Source organism: Mauremys mutica, chromosome 1, assembly GCF_020497125.1.
Source record: "Mauremys mutica isolate MM-2020 ecotype Southern chromosome 1, ASM2049712v1, whole genome shotgun sequence".
Lineage (NCBI taxonomy): Eukaryota > Metazoa > Chordata > Testudines > Geoemydidae > Mauremys > Mauremys mutica.
The window spans coordinates 225,644,554-225,662,946 of record NC_059072.1 but is presented as its reverse complement, the minus strand read 5'-3'; the positions used below and the strand labels follow the sequence as shown (position 1 = coordinate 225,662,946).

The following is an 18,393-nucleotide window of genomic DNA, read 5'->3' as shown; positions in this document are numbered from 1 at the left end:
CTGGTCAGTGTGAACTGAGGTTATTTTGGTTATGCACTTCACAGTTATGGTATCTCTCTGTGGAGACTGTAGTCTAGCCTTAATATGTGTATTATGGATCTTCTCCAAAGAATGGGCCAGCTTCTGTGCTGATTTGATTCTTTATACAGTTCTATTGACTTCATTGAAAGTACACATAGAGTTGTAAATCAGTACAAAATCTGCCCCAAAATCTTTTTTTTTAAACTTAATACTGTTCTTGGGGATTTTTGCAAAGTTGGACAGAAATATGGTACAAAGAGAAGTACTTACATACAATGACTATTTCACATAAGTACCTGCAAATATAAGCAGCAGGGTGAATTCTAGGGGAATTAAAAAATGGTGTGCAATTTGTTGACAAATTTGAAAGGGTTCCAAGAAGAGCTACAAGAATGATTCAAGGTCTAGAAAATATGCCTTATAGTGAGACACTAAACAAGCTCAATCTATTTAGTTTATCCAAGAGAAGGTTAAGAGGTGACTTGAGCATGGTCTACAAGAACCTACATGGGGAAGAGATCTCCAGGCCAATAGAAAAAGCCTAATGAGATCTAGTTGTTAGGAGCTGAAGCTAGACAAATTCAGACTAGAAATCAGGTGCAAACTTTTTAAATAGTGAGGGTAACTAACCATTGGAACAAATAACCTAAGGATATGGTGGATTCTCCATCACTTGAAGTCTTTACATCAAGACTGGATATCTTTCTAAAAGCTATGCTGGAACTCAGACAAAAGTTATGGGCTTGATGCATAAATTGTTGGGGGAGGTTCTTTGGCTTGTGTTATGCAGAAGATCAAACTAGAAGATCATGGTGTTCCCTTCTGAGTTTAAAATATGTGAATCTATGAAATACTTGTAATAGAAAGGTTTAGGAATATATTCAAGGATGGCATGAGATTAGACAAACTTTTTCATGCATCTGTGTGAATTCCAATATCTAATGAAAGTGCCCTTTCATTCCTGTTTAATCACTGCCGTCCTTAGCCATCTGCTGAACTATCAGCTATGGGGACAGTGTAAAGTTTAATTGATATCTGGGCTAGAGCTATTTTTAAAATTCCGTACCATGTAATCGTGCATATCCAGCTATTTGAGATGTTTTTGGTTGCATGGTTATTCCAAGCTGTGCTTGATTTCCCCATTACACAGTATCTAATAATAGTAGTTGGAATTGATTGACCATTTCACATGTTCTGAGCACTTCACAAACATTGACTTATTAGTCCTCGCAGCCCACTTTTCAGGCCGGTACATAAGTAAGATGTAGGATTCCCAGTTTACAGAGGTGGAAAGTGAAACATAAAGGTGACATGAATTCCCTACTGCCACCCAGCAAGACATTGGCCAAGCATGGAACCACCTGATGCTTGTCCCAACATGCCATGATGCTTCCCAGCCATACTACCTCTTCCTGTATCTTTCACTCTTTGCTTGATAAGCAAGGAGCCATCAATTAGGCATTCCTAATGGTCTATAAATTGAATGTTTCTCTGTTCCTGGGTGTGTTGGATCTCTCTGAGAGAGAAATAATATTTGCCAATGCACTAATTCTTAAAGTAATACAACCCTCTTTCTAGAAATAATATTAATACAAGTTTTTTTGTATACTTGCCACATCATCTCAGACATGATTGCAGTAGGAGAAGCCCTTCTTGTCGTCAGGGATGACAACTGTGAACTATTTAAAAAGAAAAGTAACATTTAAAATGGTGCTGCAGTAGATACTTTGCAAAACTAGGTTTTATTTCTCCCGTGTGTGCTCATTTTCCAGCTTGCAATTCAGTTAAGCTGGTTATATTCATGATCACGCAGTCAGTATAATGGTTACTGAAACAGAGCAGTAGTTTCCACCATTCAGTGACAGGGTACTTCCTGATGCTAGCTTATATTTTTATTCTGTGATTTAATAGTATCTTTTTACAGTGAGTCTTATTGTAGTGAACGTTAATTCAATAAGTAATTTTAATGGTATTTCACATGGTGTGAAGACATTGAGTGTAATTATCAAATCATTTTTGTCTTTTGACAACTAGTTGACAAATGCATATTTTAGTTAGAAAAAATGTACCTTCCATCTCTATTGCATTGATTCATTTTGGCTTGGTTAGGAATGTCTGTCTGACTTAGCAGTTTCTAATTCATTTTGTATGCGTTTGTCTCTGAAGGCTAACATTTTCAACCCTGAATATCTCAAGTAAGGTTTCTAAATCCATATTTAGGCAAAGTAAAGGTGTAAAGGAATAAAGTGGCTTCGTTTTTCTGAGTTGCTGAGCAATCATAAATCTCCCTGATGCTAATAGAACTTAATGGTGCCCATTACCTTTTGAAAAGCCTGGCAATTTTTACTTGCATGCTTAAATATGGATTTAGGAGCCTAGGTTTGAACATATTGATCCAAACTAAGAGTTAAATACCTTTTATGTTCTCTCCTGCTCTTCCCCCTATATTAAGGTACAATACTACGATAAAGTTAAAATGGATTTGTAAACTGTTATGGTCAGAAAATTGTCATAAGGAAAAAAGATAGTGAATGTCAGGAAGTTTGTAAATTCTCAACTCTCTTAAACTATTATTTGTTTTCAGAGGGTTGACAAAACTAGTTAGAATTCATACAGTTTTGATTGTATAAAGTAATTTTTTTCCAAAATGTCAGGAGGGGGGATTAGATGGAGTGGCGTGGTCAGGTCAACTGTATTTTTGTTAAAGGAAAGCCTGTGCTCTGTATTAAAATAACTGCTCCCCAAAGCTCTTTGCTCAAAAGCTGAGTTGAGCACAAATTTGTTTTGTATACTTTATCAAATTTTCATTTTTTCTCTTCCCCCACCTTCTCTCTTTCTCTCTGTTTTCTGAATTTCCTTTTAGCAATTTCCTTCCCTCTTCCTGTTAGCTGTACAAGGTCTGTTTAAAGGGAAAATTCCTTGCTTGACTGTCTTTTAGATGTCACTAAGTCCTTTGGTGGGAAGAAAAAAGTCAGGTTTTAGATAGTAGTTTTTGGGTTGTTGTTTAAGTCCACTTTTTGGGTGGGTATTTGTTTTTATTTTGTGTTTTTGTTTTAAAAGATGAACACGAGAGAGCAAAAGAATAGGAAAGATAAATGACATCTTCTGTCTCTCTCACCTGCAGTTTAACTGCTGAAAAATCACAGGTACATCAAACAACAAGCAACTTTATCAGGCATTTTAGCGCCTTGCAAACTTTTAGCAGAATTGCGCTGTAGTTTAAGGCATGTTTTTTAGCTTGCCTTTCTGGTAACAGCAGCATTGCAGGATATACTTATCTGGACTGACTAAACCAGATTTTATTAGCTAGATGGCAGGATAAAAGCAAATAAGCAAGAGGAAAATGAGGTGAGGAAGGAAATTAATAACCTGGGGGGGGTCAGTAGCAGGGACCTTAAATTCACATCCTAAATATTGCTAAGGATCTAACCAACCCACTGGTGATGGGGGTGTCATCTGGTTATCTCTTCTCACAGGGTCTGGCTAGAACATCTTTCCAAATCAGGACTTAATTGGTGGTAAATTTCTGGGTCCAAGCAGATTCTGGCAATTGGAGGCCATAGGCACATCATGACACAGGGTTCCCCTGTGGCTCTGTCCCTGTGGCCCCACTCCAAGACTGTGGCTCTTCCTGTGCTTGGAGAAACTGGGGCAGCAGCACAGAGCTTCCTTCTCCCCCAACCAGGAATGGCAACAGGAGGCCCCTCTTCTCCTGTGGAGAGGCAGGGGTGGCAGCAGGATGCCTCCCCCACTTCCACCCCCACCAGTACTTACAGCTTGGCTGCTGAGGTATTTGGGTGAATGAGCAGAGCCCTCTGCACTTTTCTCTCCTGATACACATACATTCCTCTACTGAAGTTGTCTTGACAGTTCCTCACACCCCACAGCAGCAAGTCTTAGAGTTAATGCCTCCATTGAGATACATTCGTTAGCTCACTTGTCCAAGAGCTATTATTTCAGGCTGTTAGGCAAACATTGTTCCATTGGTTACACTTAGGTCACGTTATCAAATTTTCTTCACAAGCATAACAGCCAGAGACTTTTTTTTTCAATGAAAGCTAAGATTCTGGTGTAATCACACAACTCCAGAACCTGGCACCCTAGGCATGAGCCTCTAGTGCCTCTGCCTTAATCCATTCCTGGTGACTGACTGCCATTACTGTGAGGCTGATTGACATGCAACACCACTTGTCATCTGCTCACTCCTTCCTCCCAGCAAGTTGTCCCATAGCCTCAAGAAAAGCAATGTACGGAGTGGGGTGGTAGCCTTGCTCTGTCAAAATTAACCAACCAAAACGCCTGTTCGGTGATTGCCTGTATTCCTCTCCATATTTGTAATCACTCCAAAAGTCTTGAAAATTCCTTCCAGTATTTCTTCCCATTAAACACATCTAGTGTGTACCAATCTGGGTTTGCAATTTTGTGTGCTTATTTTATAAAAAGTTTTATACGACAGATTGAGCAAAAATGTTGTTACTTTTCACCTGCTTTGGACAATTTAAGACTTTAACCTGGTGTGCAGGACTCTGCACAATGCCTCTTCTAAGCAGAATGCAGTGATGTTTTAGTTGATCTCTAGAATCCACAATGATCAGTGAATTCAAAACTAACTGTAGAAACTGGCCTAGCCCTAGTCAGAAATACCTTTTGGTGGTTTTGTGGTTAATTAAAGCACTGGACTGGGACCTGAGAAATCAGGGTTCAGTTCCTGACTCCATCACAGATTTCTTGTGTGATCATGAGCAAGTCACTTAAAATCCCTGGCCCCTATTCTAGAAAGCCCTGCAGGCACCTGATTAACTTTAGTCATATGGTTACATCCCAGTGAAGTCAAAGTACATGCATAAGGACTTTCCTAAATAGACCTGGACTTTAAAATGCTTTCCTGAATCAGGATCTCTTTATCTCATTTCCCTATCCATAGAACAGAAATAACAATACTTTCTTCCACTTTTTCTCATCTTTATTTAGATTGTAAGCTCTTTGGGGCAGGAACTGTTCCTTGTTATGTACAGTGCCTAGCACAATGGGGCCTCTACCATAATATACATAATAAGTGCTAATGTTATATAATATTGCACATATCATAAATCACATGGTTTTCCTATTTGCTTTTTTAAATTTGCTATCGTCAGAGTGACCAGATCCCACCAGAGATGAATCTAACAAGATCTGCAGTTAAAGATTCTTCCAGAGACGTTACAACTTCATTTCATTCACGGCAAAAGTCTGAGGTCTGAGTCACTTTCAAATCCAAAATATCATGCCTTTGGGGCAAATATTTTTTTAATGCCAGCTTTCTTTTTATAAACAAAATCCAATCGTTATTGATTGCATAGTGTTGGGTTTCATTATAGCAACGGTTCATAAAACAAAAGGTAAACTGTGGCTGAATTTTATGCTGTGACATCTTCTGGAAGAACAGTACAAGTGTCATCCTTTGTTTTTAATAGATGTTTTTTCTTTGGCTTAGGGTGGAACGTATCATGATCCACACCCAGAGGATGGAGCCTCTAGTAAAGAAAATAGACTTCTGTATAATGACCCTATTCCCAGAAGAGTTGGCAGCTTTTACAGAGGTAGTTTTACAATGTGCCCTACACAATTAACCAATGTTTTAACATACAGTAGAATCATAGCACTAAGAAGGATATTCTGAGCTATGCAAGAACAAGTAAAAAAGTGACTGGAAAAAAATACACCAAGCTAGTACTAAGTCTATAGAGTCCTTCTGGTTTATCTCTATTACTACAGTGCATATCTACGAAGTATTTGATTCACAAGGCATACATAGTATAATACTTTGCAGAGCACAAGACAATTTGCTTACATGGGTATTGGGGAGAAAATAAACTCAGTGAAATTAAGGAGTTTATCAGGGTTTATATACCGTTTTAATCACCAAGGTATCTGATCACATTTAGCAACATACAACACACAAGGACATATTTAATGAACTGTCTTTGTGTTCAGAAAACTTTCTTTCCCAGTCTGTACCATGCACATGCTATCGTGTCCATTTTAACTGATAGGAGTGTTCTAAATACAAAATGTTAATTATGGTACATTGCATTGGTATACTAGCCTTTCATCTCTAGAGACCTAGATTCAAATCTGTTGTTTGATTTACTAAAGGACAAAATCCATTCTTTAAATGAAGCGCATTTATATACGTAGGTCTCCAGTAGTCATCTAGAGACCTATTTAAAGGTCATTGGAGCCAACGAGCTGTTCTGATGGGTTCTGATTATTGGTATTTCTTGCAGTGCCATCTCCACGTCCAGAGGGCACATTCCTTGAAAACAGTGTGTCAAACAGAGTCAGTGCACTACCAGCAGACAGCAGCACCGTGACAAACCACTCAAAAAGACAAACTACCTTTGATCCATGGTGAGTTGTTGTTTACACAGACATACACAGGGTAATATGGAAAGAGAGACCACTAAAGAGCGGCCTCAGTTAGATTTTTCTTAAAAGAAGTCATTAACATGATCACCTCGCTGCCTATAGTTGTGTGTGGCATGCAAACATCCTTATATGTTCCCTTTGCCTACGCTGAAATAACACTGTATGATTTCTGCCCCTTCTGGTTCCTCAAGAAGGATCTCATGAAGTTATTCCAGCAAACACATTTTAAAAAAATACACAAATATATTAACATTTATATATTTTTCTCTGATTTTTCTTCCATTACCCAACATATGTCATCTGTGATTAAAGATAAGAGGGAGTGTGGTATACAAGGGCATTTGTTCCATTTGTGGATTCCAGGATCAGCAAGTGGCAGACCAATGGGAAAAAATGTCCAAATGCATGTCTTCATATATCAGTTAGGACTGTATTTACGAAGAATATAGTTATTGTTCTACATGTGGTGATTGCTTCTCTCCTTTTGCTCATACACCACAGAACTACAATAGTTAACACTGCAGAAAGAAATGGATTCTATTGGGAAGACAGGACAAACCTTCTGTGTTAGCTCTGTATATTATTTTTAAAAGATTTGAGAAACTTTTAGAGGAAAGCTGTATACTCAGTTACCCTTAAGTATTTTATGTGCTAGTTTTCTTCATTCCTACTAATAAACATAATCTAACTCCATCATATAACAGAGGAATTAATTATCTGTAATTGCACCAGTAATTTGACAGCCCTGAAATAAAGAAGAAAACATAATTTGGTCATTGACAATTATTTAGCTCTTAAAATCTTGTCATTCTACCGCTTTGTACAAATACAATAATTTACATCAAATAAAAATAAGTATTACTCTTAGAAAGGATCGTGACTCATCTTTACATGATTAAACATGGTGTTGGTTCTCACTAGTGAACTAACTGTCCTTCAAACTACATTACATCTTTTGCAAGATTTTAGTAAGATCTTTAATTGTATTAACTATACAGTGGCTACCAAGGGAAATGTAGTGTTATATAATGGATGAACTCCAAAGGACTGGCACATGTGGTTCTGTATGAGAAATCCTAGCAATGGTTTAACGATATTTCAAAATTGTTCTCTGCTGTAAGTGCAACTTAATCACATTCTTCACTAATGTAGAGTCTGTGTTTCTGTACTTTATATCTTTTTGTGGGGGAAATTCTGTAATTGCATGTAAAAATGTTAACTCTATTTTAATAGAACATGACTCTGATTGCATCATTTTATGATTAACTACATATTTAATGTTCTAATGGCATACATAATTGATATGTGAAAACTCATCTCAGGTTATGAATGAATGTGTAATCCATCTGAACTTCCTACTACTCTAAGATATTGCTTCTCACTCATCTTATTGCTCTTTGTTACCTCTTTCTCATGTCAAAGATTTTGTAACTGTTTTAGGCTGAACTGACACAGATGTTCCCTTGTCCATGTATGCATTTGTACACCGTAGCTTCGCTGTCCTGCATCTTTAAAATTAAAGACATTATCCTGCTGAACTTGTCTATTGTCATTAGGATTTACTCTTAAATGACTTAAATTATCTCTGCATTTAGGCAGCCCGAGCTAAACAAAAACATATTTTTCATCCTATCGGGAACTTTTCTGTTTACCACACTCACTTTATATTCCTCTAAATTCTTGGGTTTTTCCATTTCCTTCTCTATTTACGAGAGTAGATATTTTGCTCTTTCACTTAATTCTCATGGAACTAATGCAGATGACAGTAATAGCCTGGCCTTGAGCCAGATGTATATTACCTGCCTGCGCTGTGAGATTACCTGCATAGCTCTACCAATGTACTCCAGTCTTGACCTGAATTATCCCTGCTGCTACTACAGCTCTCTTCACTACAGGCTATAAGTTGTGTTGAATTATGCAGCAGTATGTTGGAAGTCTCTGAAATGGCCACATATTAGACATTTGGGGGCTTGTGGGGAACTTGAGTTAGTGAGCTCCCTTATGTAGGTGTAAATGTTTTTCAGTGCCCATGTGACAGATGGCTGGTCACATCCTCTTCATTGCATGCTACCTTTCTGCAAAAATGAATACATTCTTTTCTTACTGTCACTTCAAGGAATTCATAGCTGTGGGCTGAAGTTTTACCAACTTGACATCTGCAGAGTGCCTTAGACTTATAGTTTAAGTTTTTAAGACCAGAGTTCCTTTACGCTTCTGGAATTTGATTAGAATATTGCAAGGAGCTGCAGATTTGTAATTTCAGTGGAGCTACACTCATTTACTTGAGCTGAAGATCTGGCTCTTTATCAACTCTGCATAGCTTTATCTTTTTCATATCTCCTGATTTTTTGTGTGTGTGTGTGTATATGTGTGTGTGTGTGAATATATGTGTGTATATAAAATTTATTTCCCTTTCATATTTCCTGCATAAATCTCTTTCATATGCATCAAGTAAGCCCCATTTTCACCTACTGTATTTGTCTTTTTTCTTTTCATCTACTCCCCGGTGTCTGAGCCCTCATACTTGTGCATGCAGTCCTCACTTCTCATCCTAATTGTCCATACTTCATGCCTTCATCTTTCTCAGTCATTCATGGTTTTGTTTGCCAATCTTTTCCTTGTGTATTATCAATCCATAGTGCACAATTAACGTATTTAAATTCGGGTAAATACTGATCTTTGAATTCTAATCTTTTGGAATGTTGTCATGCCCTGTTACACTGCCCATTATAATGGGAAAGGGGAAGCCAGCAGTGCACCTGAGGAGAGAGGAAAGGACCCTTTATCTTATTTACAATAGCTTTCCAAAATCCCGTAGGCACTGTGATTCTGTCTTGGAAATAAAGCTAGTGACACATACACGATACCAGTTTGGGGAATTCTGGTCCAGCCACTTTTAAAAGTTTAACAGTTAATTGCACAAAGTGATGCAGTTTCTGTTTTCATAATAAATGATTTACTTATTGAGGCCAAGCACTATCGTCGTCTTGTTGCATTTCATGTATTTCTTGTAGTGACACCTGGTGGTACCATTGTGTGTCTGTTTTTCTACTAGGAAGCCCCTTTTTTCAAATGATTATAACTTGGCAATAAACATTTGCTGTGGGTCTTTTTTTTGTTGGTTTTTACCCCTATATGCAAAATCTTTGCCTTAGATCTTGGGGGACAAGGGCATTAATTTAAAAAAGTTTTTAAAAATCCTGCTCTTAGGAGAACTGGTATTTAAAATAGTTGGCTAGTTTCAGATGATGTCTTGCCTTCATTTACAGTAACTCAATGACTTTTTTTTTTAAAGTTAACTTAAGTCAGTATTTAACTTTGAGAATTTAACTACTGGCCACGTGTGGTAAGCACTTTTCAAAGAAACCTTCATAAAGATTTTAAAAATCTCTTTGATTAGGACAAAATCTAACTCTCTCAGACATGTGAGAGACAGTATGTATGTCTACACCAGGGGCAGGCAAACTTTTTGGCCTGAGGGCCACATCGGGTTTCCGAAATTGTGTGGAGGGCTGGTTAGGGGCGGCTGTGCCTCCCCAAACAGCCAGGCATGTCCCAGCCCCTGCCCCCTATTCCACCCGCCCTGCTTCTCTCTCCCTGATTCCCCCCCCGACTCCTGCCCCATCCACCCTACCCTGTCCCCTGACCGCCTCTGGACCCGCTGCCCTCTGCTGCCCCATCCAACTCCTCCTCCTCCTCCTCCTCATTCCTGACTGCCCCCCTGGAACCTCTGCCCCATCCAACCTTCCCTGTCCCCAACCGCCCCCAGAACCCCTGCCACCCCATCCAACCCCCCTCCTTCCTGACTGCCCCCATTAACGCCCTGTTCCCCTTCCTCTGACCTCCCCGACCCCTATCCACACCCCCGCCCCGACCAACCCCTTGAACTCCCCTGCCCTGTATCCAACCCCTTGAACTCCCCTGCCCTCTATCCAACTCTCCCTGCCCCCTTACTGCGCTGCCCAGAGCACCAGGACAGGCAGCCGTGCCGCCTGGCTGGAGCCAGCCATGCCACTGCACAGCACAGAGCACCGGGTCAGGCCACGGCTCTGCAGCTGCGCTGCCCCAGGAGCTCGCAGCACAGTGAACTGAGGCTGCCGGGGAGTAGGAACAGCAGGGGAGGGGCCAGGAACTAGCATCCTGGGCCGAGAGCTCAGGGGCTGGGCAGGATGGTCCCACGGGCTGTAGTTTGCCCACCTCTGGTCTACGCCATGCTGTGAAACCCATGGCAGTGAGTCTCAGAGCTCAGGTCTGCAAGCTCAGGCTCATGGGGCTGATGCTACAGCACTAGGAACAGCTGTGTAGAGGTTTGGGCAGGAGCTCAAGGTTTGAAGTCCAGGAGGACGGGGACGGGGTTTCAGAGCCCAAACTCCAGCCCAAGCCACAATGTCAAAATTGCTGTTAACACCATAGCACAAGCCCTGTGAACTCTAATCTGTAGACCCGGACTCTGAGACTCGCTGGTGTGGGTTCTAAAATGCAGTGTAGAAGTACCATCTGCTTGGAGACGTACCGTCAGTATGCACTCTGCAATGCCTCTGGAGCTGTGAACTACTACTGAGCACCCCCGCCTACTGTGAAAGCTGGATGCTGGCCTGTTGATACATACATGCTTGCTGCACCACCTCCGCTCCAGCTCAGTGCACCTGTACATGACACGTGCCCTTACATCTGAGCAGTAGAGTCTGACTCTGCTCTTTACTTAATTTTAAATTTTTGTACCCACATTCATCTCTTCTGTGAAGCCAAAACACACAAGTTGACCAGTATTGCCAAACCTAAGCATTCAAAAATCATGAGACAAGCATAAAATTGATGTTTATTGCTTTTATTTTTTAAATTGGGTTGTTTTTATTTGCCGCCTTGTTTCTGAGCTGTTAGGATGCACTCAGGTCACATTATCAGGTTTTTCTCTGCAACCATAAGGGCTAGAAAATTACTTTTTTTAAAGAAATAAAAGCTATCATTCTCATGTAACTGCTTACCTCCAGGAGCTGGGGTTTTAAGAAAAAACACCAAATATCACAAGACTTGTCATAAACTTGGAAGAGTTGGTAACACTGAGTGACTATACATCCCACTTTTACCAGGCTAATCCTGTTTTTTCTTTTATTGACTAGTGTCTCCATAACTTATTTTGGATCCTTGAAATGTCCTGGTGTTCATGTCATCAATCAAAATGTTCAATTTTTTTAATCAGTGCAAAGTCTTAGCATTAGAGCAGACAGTCTCAAAACAATCTCATTGTACCTTCTTATTTCACTCTCATCATATAACGAGCATGTGTTTTTTATATCGACCATCGTTCAAGGCCAAAGCTTGTCAGACCACAGCATATGCAATAAGAGTTTGAGGAGTTGAGCACCAATCTAATCAGTGCAAAGACACTCCTCCATTGGCCCCTTGAGCAAACAGATTGGGGAGTAAGAGGGTGGATACCTACCAGCCTATCTGTACATGACATTCCTCCTCTTTATGGAGGAGAGGGAAGTGAAGAATAGAGCTCCACCTCCCTTCAGTCTTCTCTGCCGCTACAGGCAGACATTTTCTGACCTGGATGCAGTGAATTAAGGACGGGAGCCAGAACATAGAGCATTCGAATATTTAACTACCCTGAAAAAAATGGTGCAAAAAGTGTTTGGTTTTGATTTTGAAGATGCAATCATCTTAAATAGACAGTGACTCTTCTTTACATGGGACTTGGAGGCAGAAAAGCCATGCCAGGAAATTCTGCATTACCCAATGTGTTATAGGGTCAACCTCTGTGGCAAGACAGAAGGGTTTGTATATGGGCCAGTGGAGCAGTATAGACCTGGTCACTGGGTTTGCAATTTACACTGGGTCAGTTTTGTTGTTTGCCATTCCTCAAAACATGGGAGTTAGGCAGCAAACTGTCCTGTTTTCTCCCACCCCAGCTTTCTAATAGTAGTAGGTGCACATTAGATACTACAGGGTGAGGCTGAGGATTCCTCAGCACCACTTGCTCAGTGCACAGCCCGGTGGCTTGGACTCTGTACTTTTAGGATTTGGCCTACAAGTTAGGGAAGATGGAACTTTCTCAAACCACATACTTTTATGTCAATAACTTTGTGTGTATGTTGTCCGTGTTACGTCACTTCTGTGATGGAAGGCATCCGTAAAGCTGTCAGCAGTTTACTCTTGGATTTCCTCAATGCTGCATTAAATGGGTGAATAGTTAGAAGACAGCCTTTCTGCAGTTTTGCTGTATTACCAAATGCAAAAGTCTGGATGGAATTGGGAATCCCTAGTAATTTGATGTTTTTTAAATTTGTATAAGAATCTAGTCATTAAATACTATACTAATGACTTTTCATGGAAGCTAATTTATAGCTTTGTAATTTTCTAATGAAAAGCATATTGCTGAAATCTAGAAGGAGCGTTCTAGAGGGTTTTTTAGCGTAGATGTATGTTCCAGAACCATAAATTATGCAAATATCCACATCTCCTTTCTTCCTACACCTCTCAAACCCATCCCACCTCCTCAAAAAAAAAATGTTATTCAGCAAATGCAATTTGTGACAGCCTTTAGACATCTCATATGTTCGTATTTGGATTCCCATCTGACTTTGCTTTTATATAGTAAATATATAACATTGAGAAATTGAGCTTAACTTCTGATATAATGACCATACTTTGAGTATGGGATATGTCCTAGCCTTTTCATCCATATGATACATAACATTTGTAGTTGTTTTCCTTACATTTAAAGTAATCAGTTGCTGATCAGCTCTGGATCACAGAGTTTTTGGCAGCCTGAAATTTAAATTTTAGTCTTTGCAATAACTCCAGTTTTCTGTGGCTGTCTTCACTTTGCCAGCCCTGTCCCATGATCCAGAGAGAGACCCATCCATATGAAAGGTTTGAGAGGAGTTGTTAAGTAGAAGTGAACAACTATAGATCTCCACAGCTTCCGCGATGATAAATTTGGAGCCGCCAGCAAAGCTCAAGAATTTTTGTAGACAATCTTTTGTTTCAGCCTCATGATCATTACAGCTCTTCTGACCCTCAAACAAGTGATGGGTGAATTAGAACAGATTTTTATCTGATATAAATTGTCTGTACATTTGCTCAGATATTACTTTTTTATATAATATCTTCTGTGTGATGTTTTTGCTCTGAATATAAAATCCCAAGTGAAAAATTAGACAAATTTACAAGATAATCTTTTCCCTAAAGTACTTCACTGGATGTTTTTAGTTAACCATTTTAACCTAACAATGTGTCCTTAGCTTTCCATTTAATTAAGAATGTTTTATCTATTAGTTTTATGTTAATCCTTGTGCCATAAAGTAATAAAATATTTTGAATGTCTTTGGTTTAAAAAAATCTGCATTCTTTAACATGAAATCCAAAGATATCATATAATGACACAACATCCAAAGATTTTTCTCTGACAATATTTTTTTTCATGTTTAGGAAAAGTCCTGAAAATGTTAACAGTCAGTCGGAGCAACTCAAGGAGAAAGAAAAACAAGGTTTTTTCAGGGCAATAAAAAAGAAAAAGAAGAAATCTCAAACTGTAAGTATATCCTGTAGTTTCTAAAATAGTGTATATTTTCCATTGTTTTGAAGCTGCCACCTTAAAATGGGTTAGACCAATGCTGTATTGTTATATGTGTAGTTACTGGAGTGTTTGTAAACTGTTAGGATCTGACCCTACCAATTTAATACAAATATCAGATCAGGGGTCGGCAACCTTTCAGAAGTGGTGTGCCGAGTCTTCATTTATCCACTCTAGTTTAAGGTTTCACGTGCCGGTAATACATTCCAACATTTTTAGAAGGTCTCTCTCTCTATAAGTCTATAAACTATTGTTGTATGTAAAGTAAACACGTTTTTTAAAATGTTTAAGCAGCTTCATTTAAAATTAAATAAAAATGCAGATATTATCAGTTTTGTGCAGTGGTTCTTAACCTGGGGTGCACGCATCCCAGGGGGTAGGGCCAGTGCAAGGATATTTTGCACCCTAGGAGGAACTTGCACCCCTCCCTCCCCCCTTCAACATCAGTTCATTGAGGGGCAAATCCTAACAAGCCTTTATAGACCCCAGGGGCCAGCCATGGCCAGGGGCTGCTCCCCAGACCAGGTTCCTCCCTCCCCGACCCCTGTACTCCCCTGGAGGGTGCACAGTCCCCCCCGTGAGCCCTCCCCACCCCACCCAGGTGGCCCCTTCCTCGAGTCCACTTGCTGGCTTTGCCGTGCTTGGGCCACTGCAGCAGCTCGGCAGGGAGGGAGCCGTCTTCCAGAGGCACCGGAGAGCCAGAGTTGGGAGCAGCCCTGCAAAGGCGGTGGCGCAGCTAGCAGGAAGCAGCTGTGCCCTCCTGCCCCTCCTGCCCAGGCTGCGGCCTGGTGTGCCCACAGGGGCTCCTGCAGGCTGCAGTGGATGTATGCGAGCGCCAGCCCCCATGCGCCCCCCGGCTCCTCCCTCGCCTAGGGTTACCATATTTCAACAATCAAAAAAGAGAGGAGAGCCCTGCCCTAGCCCTACCCCCATTCACTCCCTCCCACTTCCCACCCTGATTGCCTCGGTCAGAACCCCCAACCCCAGGGCCGGTGCAACCATTTAGGCGACCTAGGCGGTCACCTAGGGCGCTAGGATTTGAGGGGCAGCATTTTCTTCTGCAGCGACCGCGGCAGCCGGATCTCCGGTTGCCGCCGGCATTTAGGCAGAGGGAGCTGGGGCAGGGGAGCACGGGGAGGGCCGCCTGCAGCAAGTGGGGGAGGGCGACACGCAGGGGAACTCCCCGCCCCGCCTCACCCCTGCCCCACCTCCTCCCCAATCACGCCATTGCTGCTTCACTTCTCCCGCCTCCCAGGCTTGCGGAGCATAAGCTGATTGGCGCTGCAAGCCTGGGAGGCGGGAGAAGTGAAGCAGCGACGGCGTGATTGGGGAGGAGGTGGGGCAGGGGTGAGCTGGGGCGGAGGGGGTGCCTCAGGGCGGAGGGTGGGGGATGGGGAGCTGCTGCGAGGGGGGCGCCTCAGGGCAGATGGGGGGAGCTGCTGCGAGGGGCGCCTCAGGGTGGGGGCTCGGGGACGGGGGAGGGCACAAGGTGGAAGTTTTGCCTAGGACGCAAAACATCCTTGCACCGGCCCTGCCCAGCCCCCCGCCCCGCTCCGCTCCTTGTCCCCTGACTGCCCGCTCCTGGGACCTCTGCCTCTAACTGCCCCCCAGAACTGCACCCCCTACCTAAGCCTCCCTGCTCCTTGTCCCCTGACTGCCCCCTTCTGAGACCCTCCAACCCTAACTGCCCCCCTAGGACCCTATCCCCTACCTGTCCCCTGACTGCCCCAACACTTATCCACACCCCCGCCCCCAGACAGACCCCCAGGGACTCCCACTCCCCGCCCAACCACTCCCCGCCCCCTGACAGGACCCCCAGAACTCCCGACCCATCCAGCCCTCTCCCTGCTCCCTGACTGCTCCCCCGGGACTCCCCTTACCAGGCCCATGCCAGTCAGACGCTGGCTCCATGTGGAGGCAAATCTCCACGTGGAGTGCTGAGGCAGCCGGAAGGGGGGAGCTGCAGGAGGGCAGCGGTGGCGGTGGCTCACACTTCCAGGAGCTGCAGATCCTGAGTGTGGTGAGAGGGGAGCCAGGGGAGTGGGGATTCCTGCAGCGGATGGATGTGGGCGGTGGTCCCCGTATGCCCCCTGGCTCCCCCCCTCGCCGCGCTCGGGCTCTGCGGCTCCCGGGAGTGTGAGCCACCGCCCCTCCCGCAGCAGGCTCAGGGCCCCATGCCCCGGTGGCTCACACTCCCAGGAGCCGCAGAACCCCAGCGCGGTGAGGAGGGAGCCAGGGGGCGCGCCTGCCACTGGTCTGGGGTCCCGGCCGCCGGCCCCGCTCAGCCTCTGCTGGCCTGGAGTTCCATTCACTCAGCCAGCCGCGCGCTGAGCAGGGCCGGCAGCCGGGACCCCGGCTGGCAGCTGCGTGCCAGGCAAAATTGGCTTGCGTGCCAAAGGTGGTACGCATGCTGTAGAGTGCCGACCCCGTATCAGATGCATGGTGTGAAAGATCATGTATCTAGAAATATCTTCTGCTGTGCTGGTCTGAGAGGAAGGATGGTTTCACTGCTAAGGCAGTAGATTTGGGATTTGAGTTTGATTCCAAGCTCTGGTGAGACCTGCAGTTTGACCGAAGCAAGTCACTAATTTCTCTGTGCCTCAGTTTGGGAGACTATACCCAACTGGGAGAGTCCTAACCTCACAGGAATATTTTAATGATCAGATACTGGAGCTACAATCATGATAGAAAAGTCTATAAATAAAAACAAATTGCAAGTATTTTGTGGGTATATTGTATCAGAGGGGTAGCCGTGTTAGTCTGGATCTGTAAAAAGCAACAAAGAGTCCTGTGGCACTTTATAGACTAACAGATGTATTGGAGCATAAGCTTTCATGGGTGAATACCCACTTCGTCAGATGGATTAGAAACTGTCGTTTAATAGTGCCACAACTTGCAACATATCAATCTTCTGTCAGCTTCAATGTTACTGATAGGCCTGATCTAACTCATCAAAAAGAAATTGAAAGACTCCTGCTGATTTCAGTGGGAGTTAGAGCATGTCCTATACAGAAGCAGATATCTCGCCTTTTTTAAATCAATCTTCACTCTTATAACACTCCTCAGATCCTTTCCAGAGCCCAGAAGGATTCCAAATGTCTATCTGACAGAACTGATTTTACTCTGTGTTTGGGAAAGTTGTGGGAGAGGAGATTAATCTGGTTCGTAGCCGCAGCTACAGTAATCTTGTATCAGAGTATTTTTCACCACAGCCTCTTTCCATCTCTCTTTTGGTTGCAAAATCAGCAGTGCAATGCATAAATAAACCTTTTGAACTGGGCTAATGAAATACAAAGGCTCTGGGTCAGATTTTTCTCTCATGCACATCAATATTTATACTTGTTTAGCACTATTGCCTTCGGTGGAATCATCCTGGTTTACACTGTAATGAATAGAGAAACAGGCCTGTCATCATCATCATCACCACAAAATGGGCCAGAGTTCTACATGATGTCATGTGGGAGAAAGGAAAGTGCCCATGATTTTGGCAGCAATATATCAGCTGGCACCACATAATTCCTCCATTTAACTCTGGTTCAGCAGATCACAACTCTTGACAGTGCATTCCTCAGAGAACATAAGTGACTCTTGGGGCTGTGTGCAGCATACACTTCTTATGATCATGGTTCAAGTCTCCTTTTATCTGTTTATCTAGTTTATATGTTAGCAGTAGTTTCAAGACAAAAATTAAAAGTATTTAATCCCCCTTTTATAAATGAATGTTAGTATTGACGAAGGCTAGTTAGATTTATGCTGATGTGTGTTTCCAAGCTATTTGTACATGCTGTTGCATGGGTCTGAAAATATTTGTCTGCTCTGTTGCCCAGCTAAAAATTGGTCTGTTGCATGACAGACCCAGGTAAAATAACTAGATCTAAAAAGTGTGATTATGTGGTAGTAAAATGTTAATGACAGATGAGCACACTGGCTGCAAGTGGTGATAAGTGAGAAGGGTATTTCCTAAATTTGCACAGGTTCTACCCTATTCTGGTTCAACCCAACAAGGAAGTGGTGTCTCAATCTCATGTTGATGATAGAGACCTTGAAAACCTAGCAGATAAACACTGACTCCACCTTTTCCAGACCAAGCTCTGTGCAGGAGTTCATACAGTGTGGATTAGATTATACTGCACACAAAGCATTCAAAAAAATTGAAACAAGCACTTTGATCTAAGAGCACCAAAATAGTCGATGTACATGGGTCTACAAGTGTTATACAGAGTGCTTACTTCTGCTCTTCTCCATTCTTAACAAGAAGTGGCACAGATTTGGAGTCAGTCTGATAAGAACCATAAAACCTGGTCTGGGGACCTGTTGACTCCAACTGGGTCTTTGGATCCAACAGGTAAGCACTGAGGCTACGTCAGTACCAGTATCAGTAG

The 18,393-nt window shown here is 42.6% G+C and overlaps 1 protein-coding gene across 4 annotated transcripts in view; it reads left to right on the top strand.

Moving 5' to 3' along the window:
• CDKL5 (cyclin dependent kinase like 5) overlaps nucleotides 1–18,393 on the top strand; it is a 212,252-nt gene that overhangs the window by 181,936 nt on the left and 11,923 nt on the right. For 3 of the 4 annotated variants that reach the window (XM_045017797.1, XM_045017577.1, XM_045017635.1), the window contains exons 13-16: nucleotides 5,157–5,255; nucleotides 5,495–5,600; nucleotides 6,288–6,411; nucleotides 13,867–13,969. In XM_045017797.1, the coding sequence (XP_044873732.1) occupies nucleotides 5,157–5,255; nucleotides 5,495–5,600; nucleotides 6,288–6,411; nucleotides 13,867–13,969 (432 nt within the window). The remainder of the gene's footprint in view (nucleotides 1–5,156; nucleotides 5,256–5,494; nucleotides 5,601–6,287; nucleotides 6,412–13,866; nucleotides 13,970–18,393) is intronic. The other variant, XM_045017714.1, reaches the window with a different exon arrangement.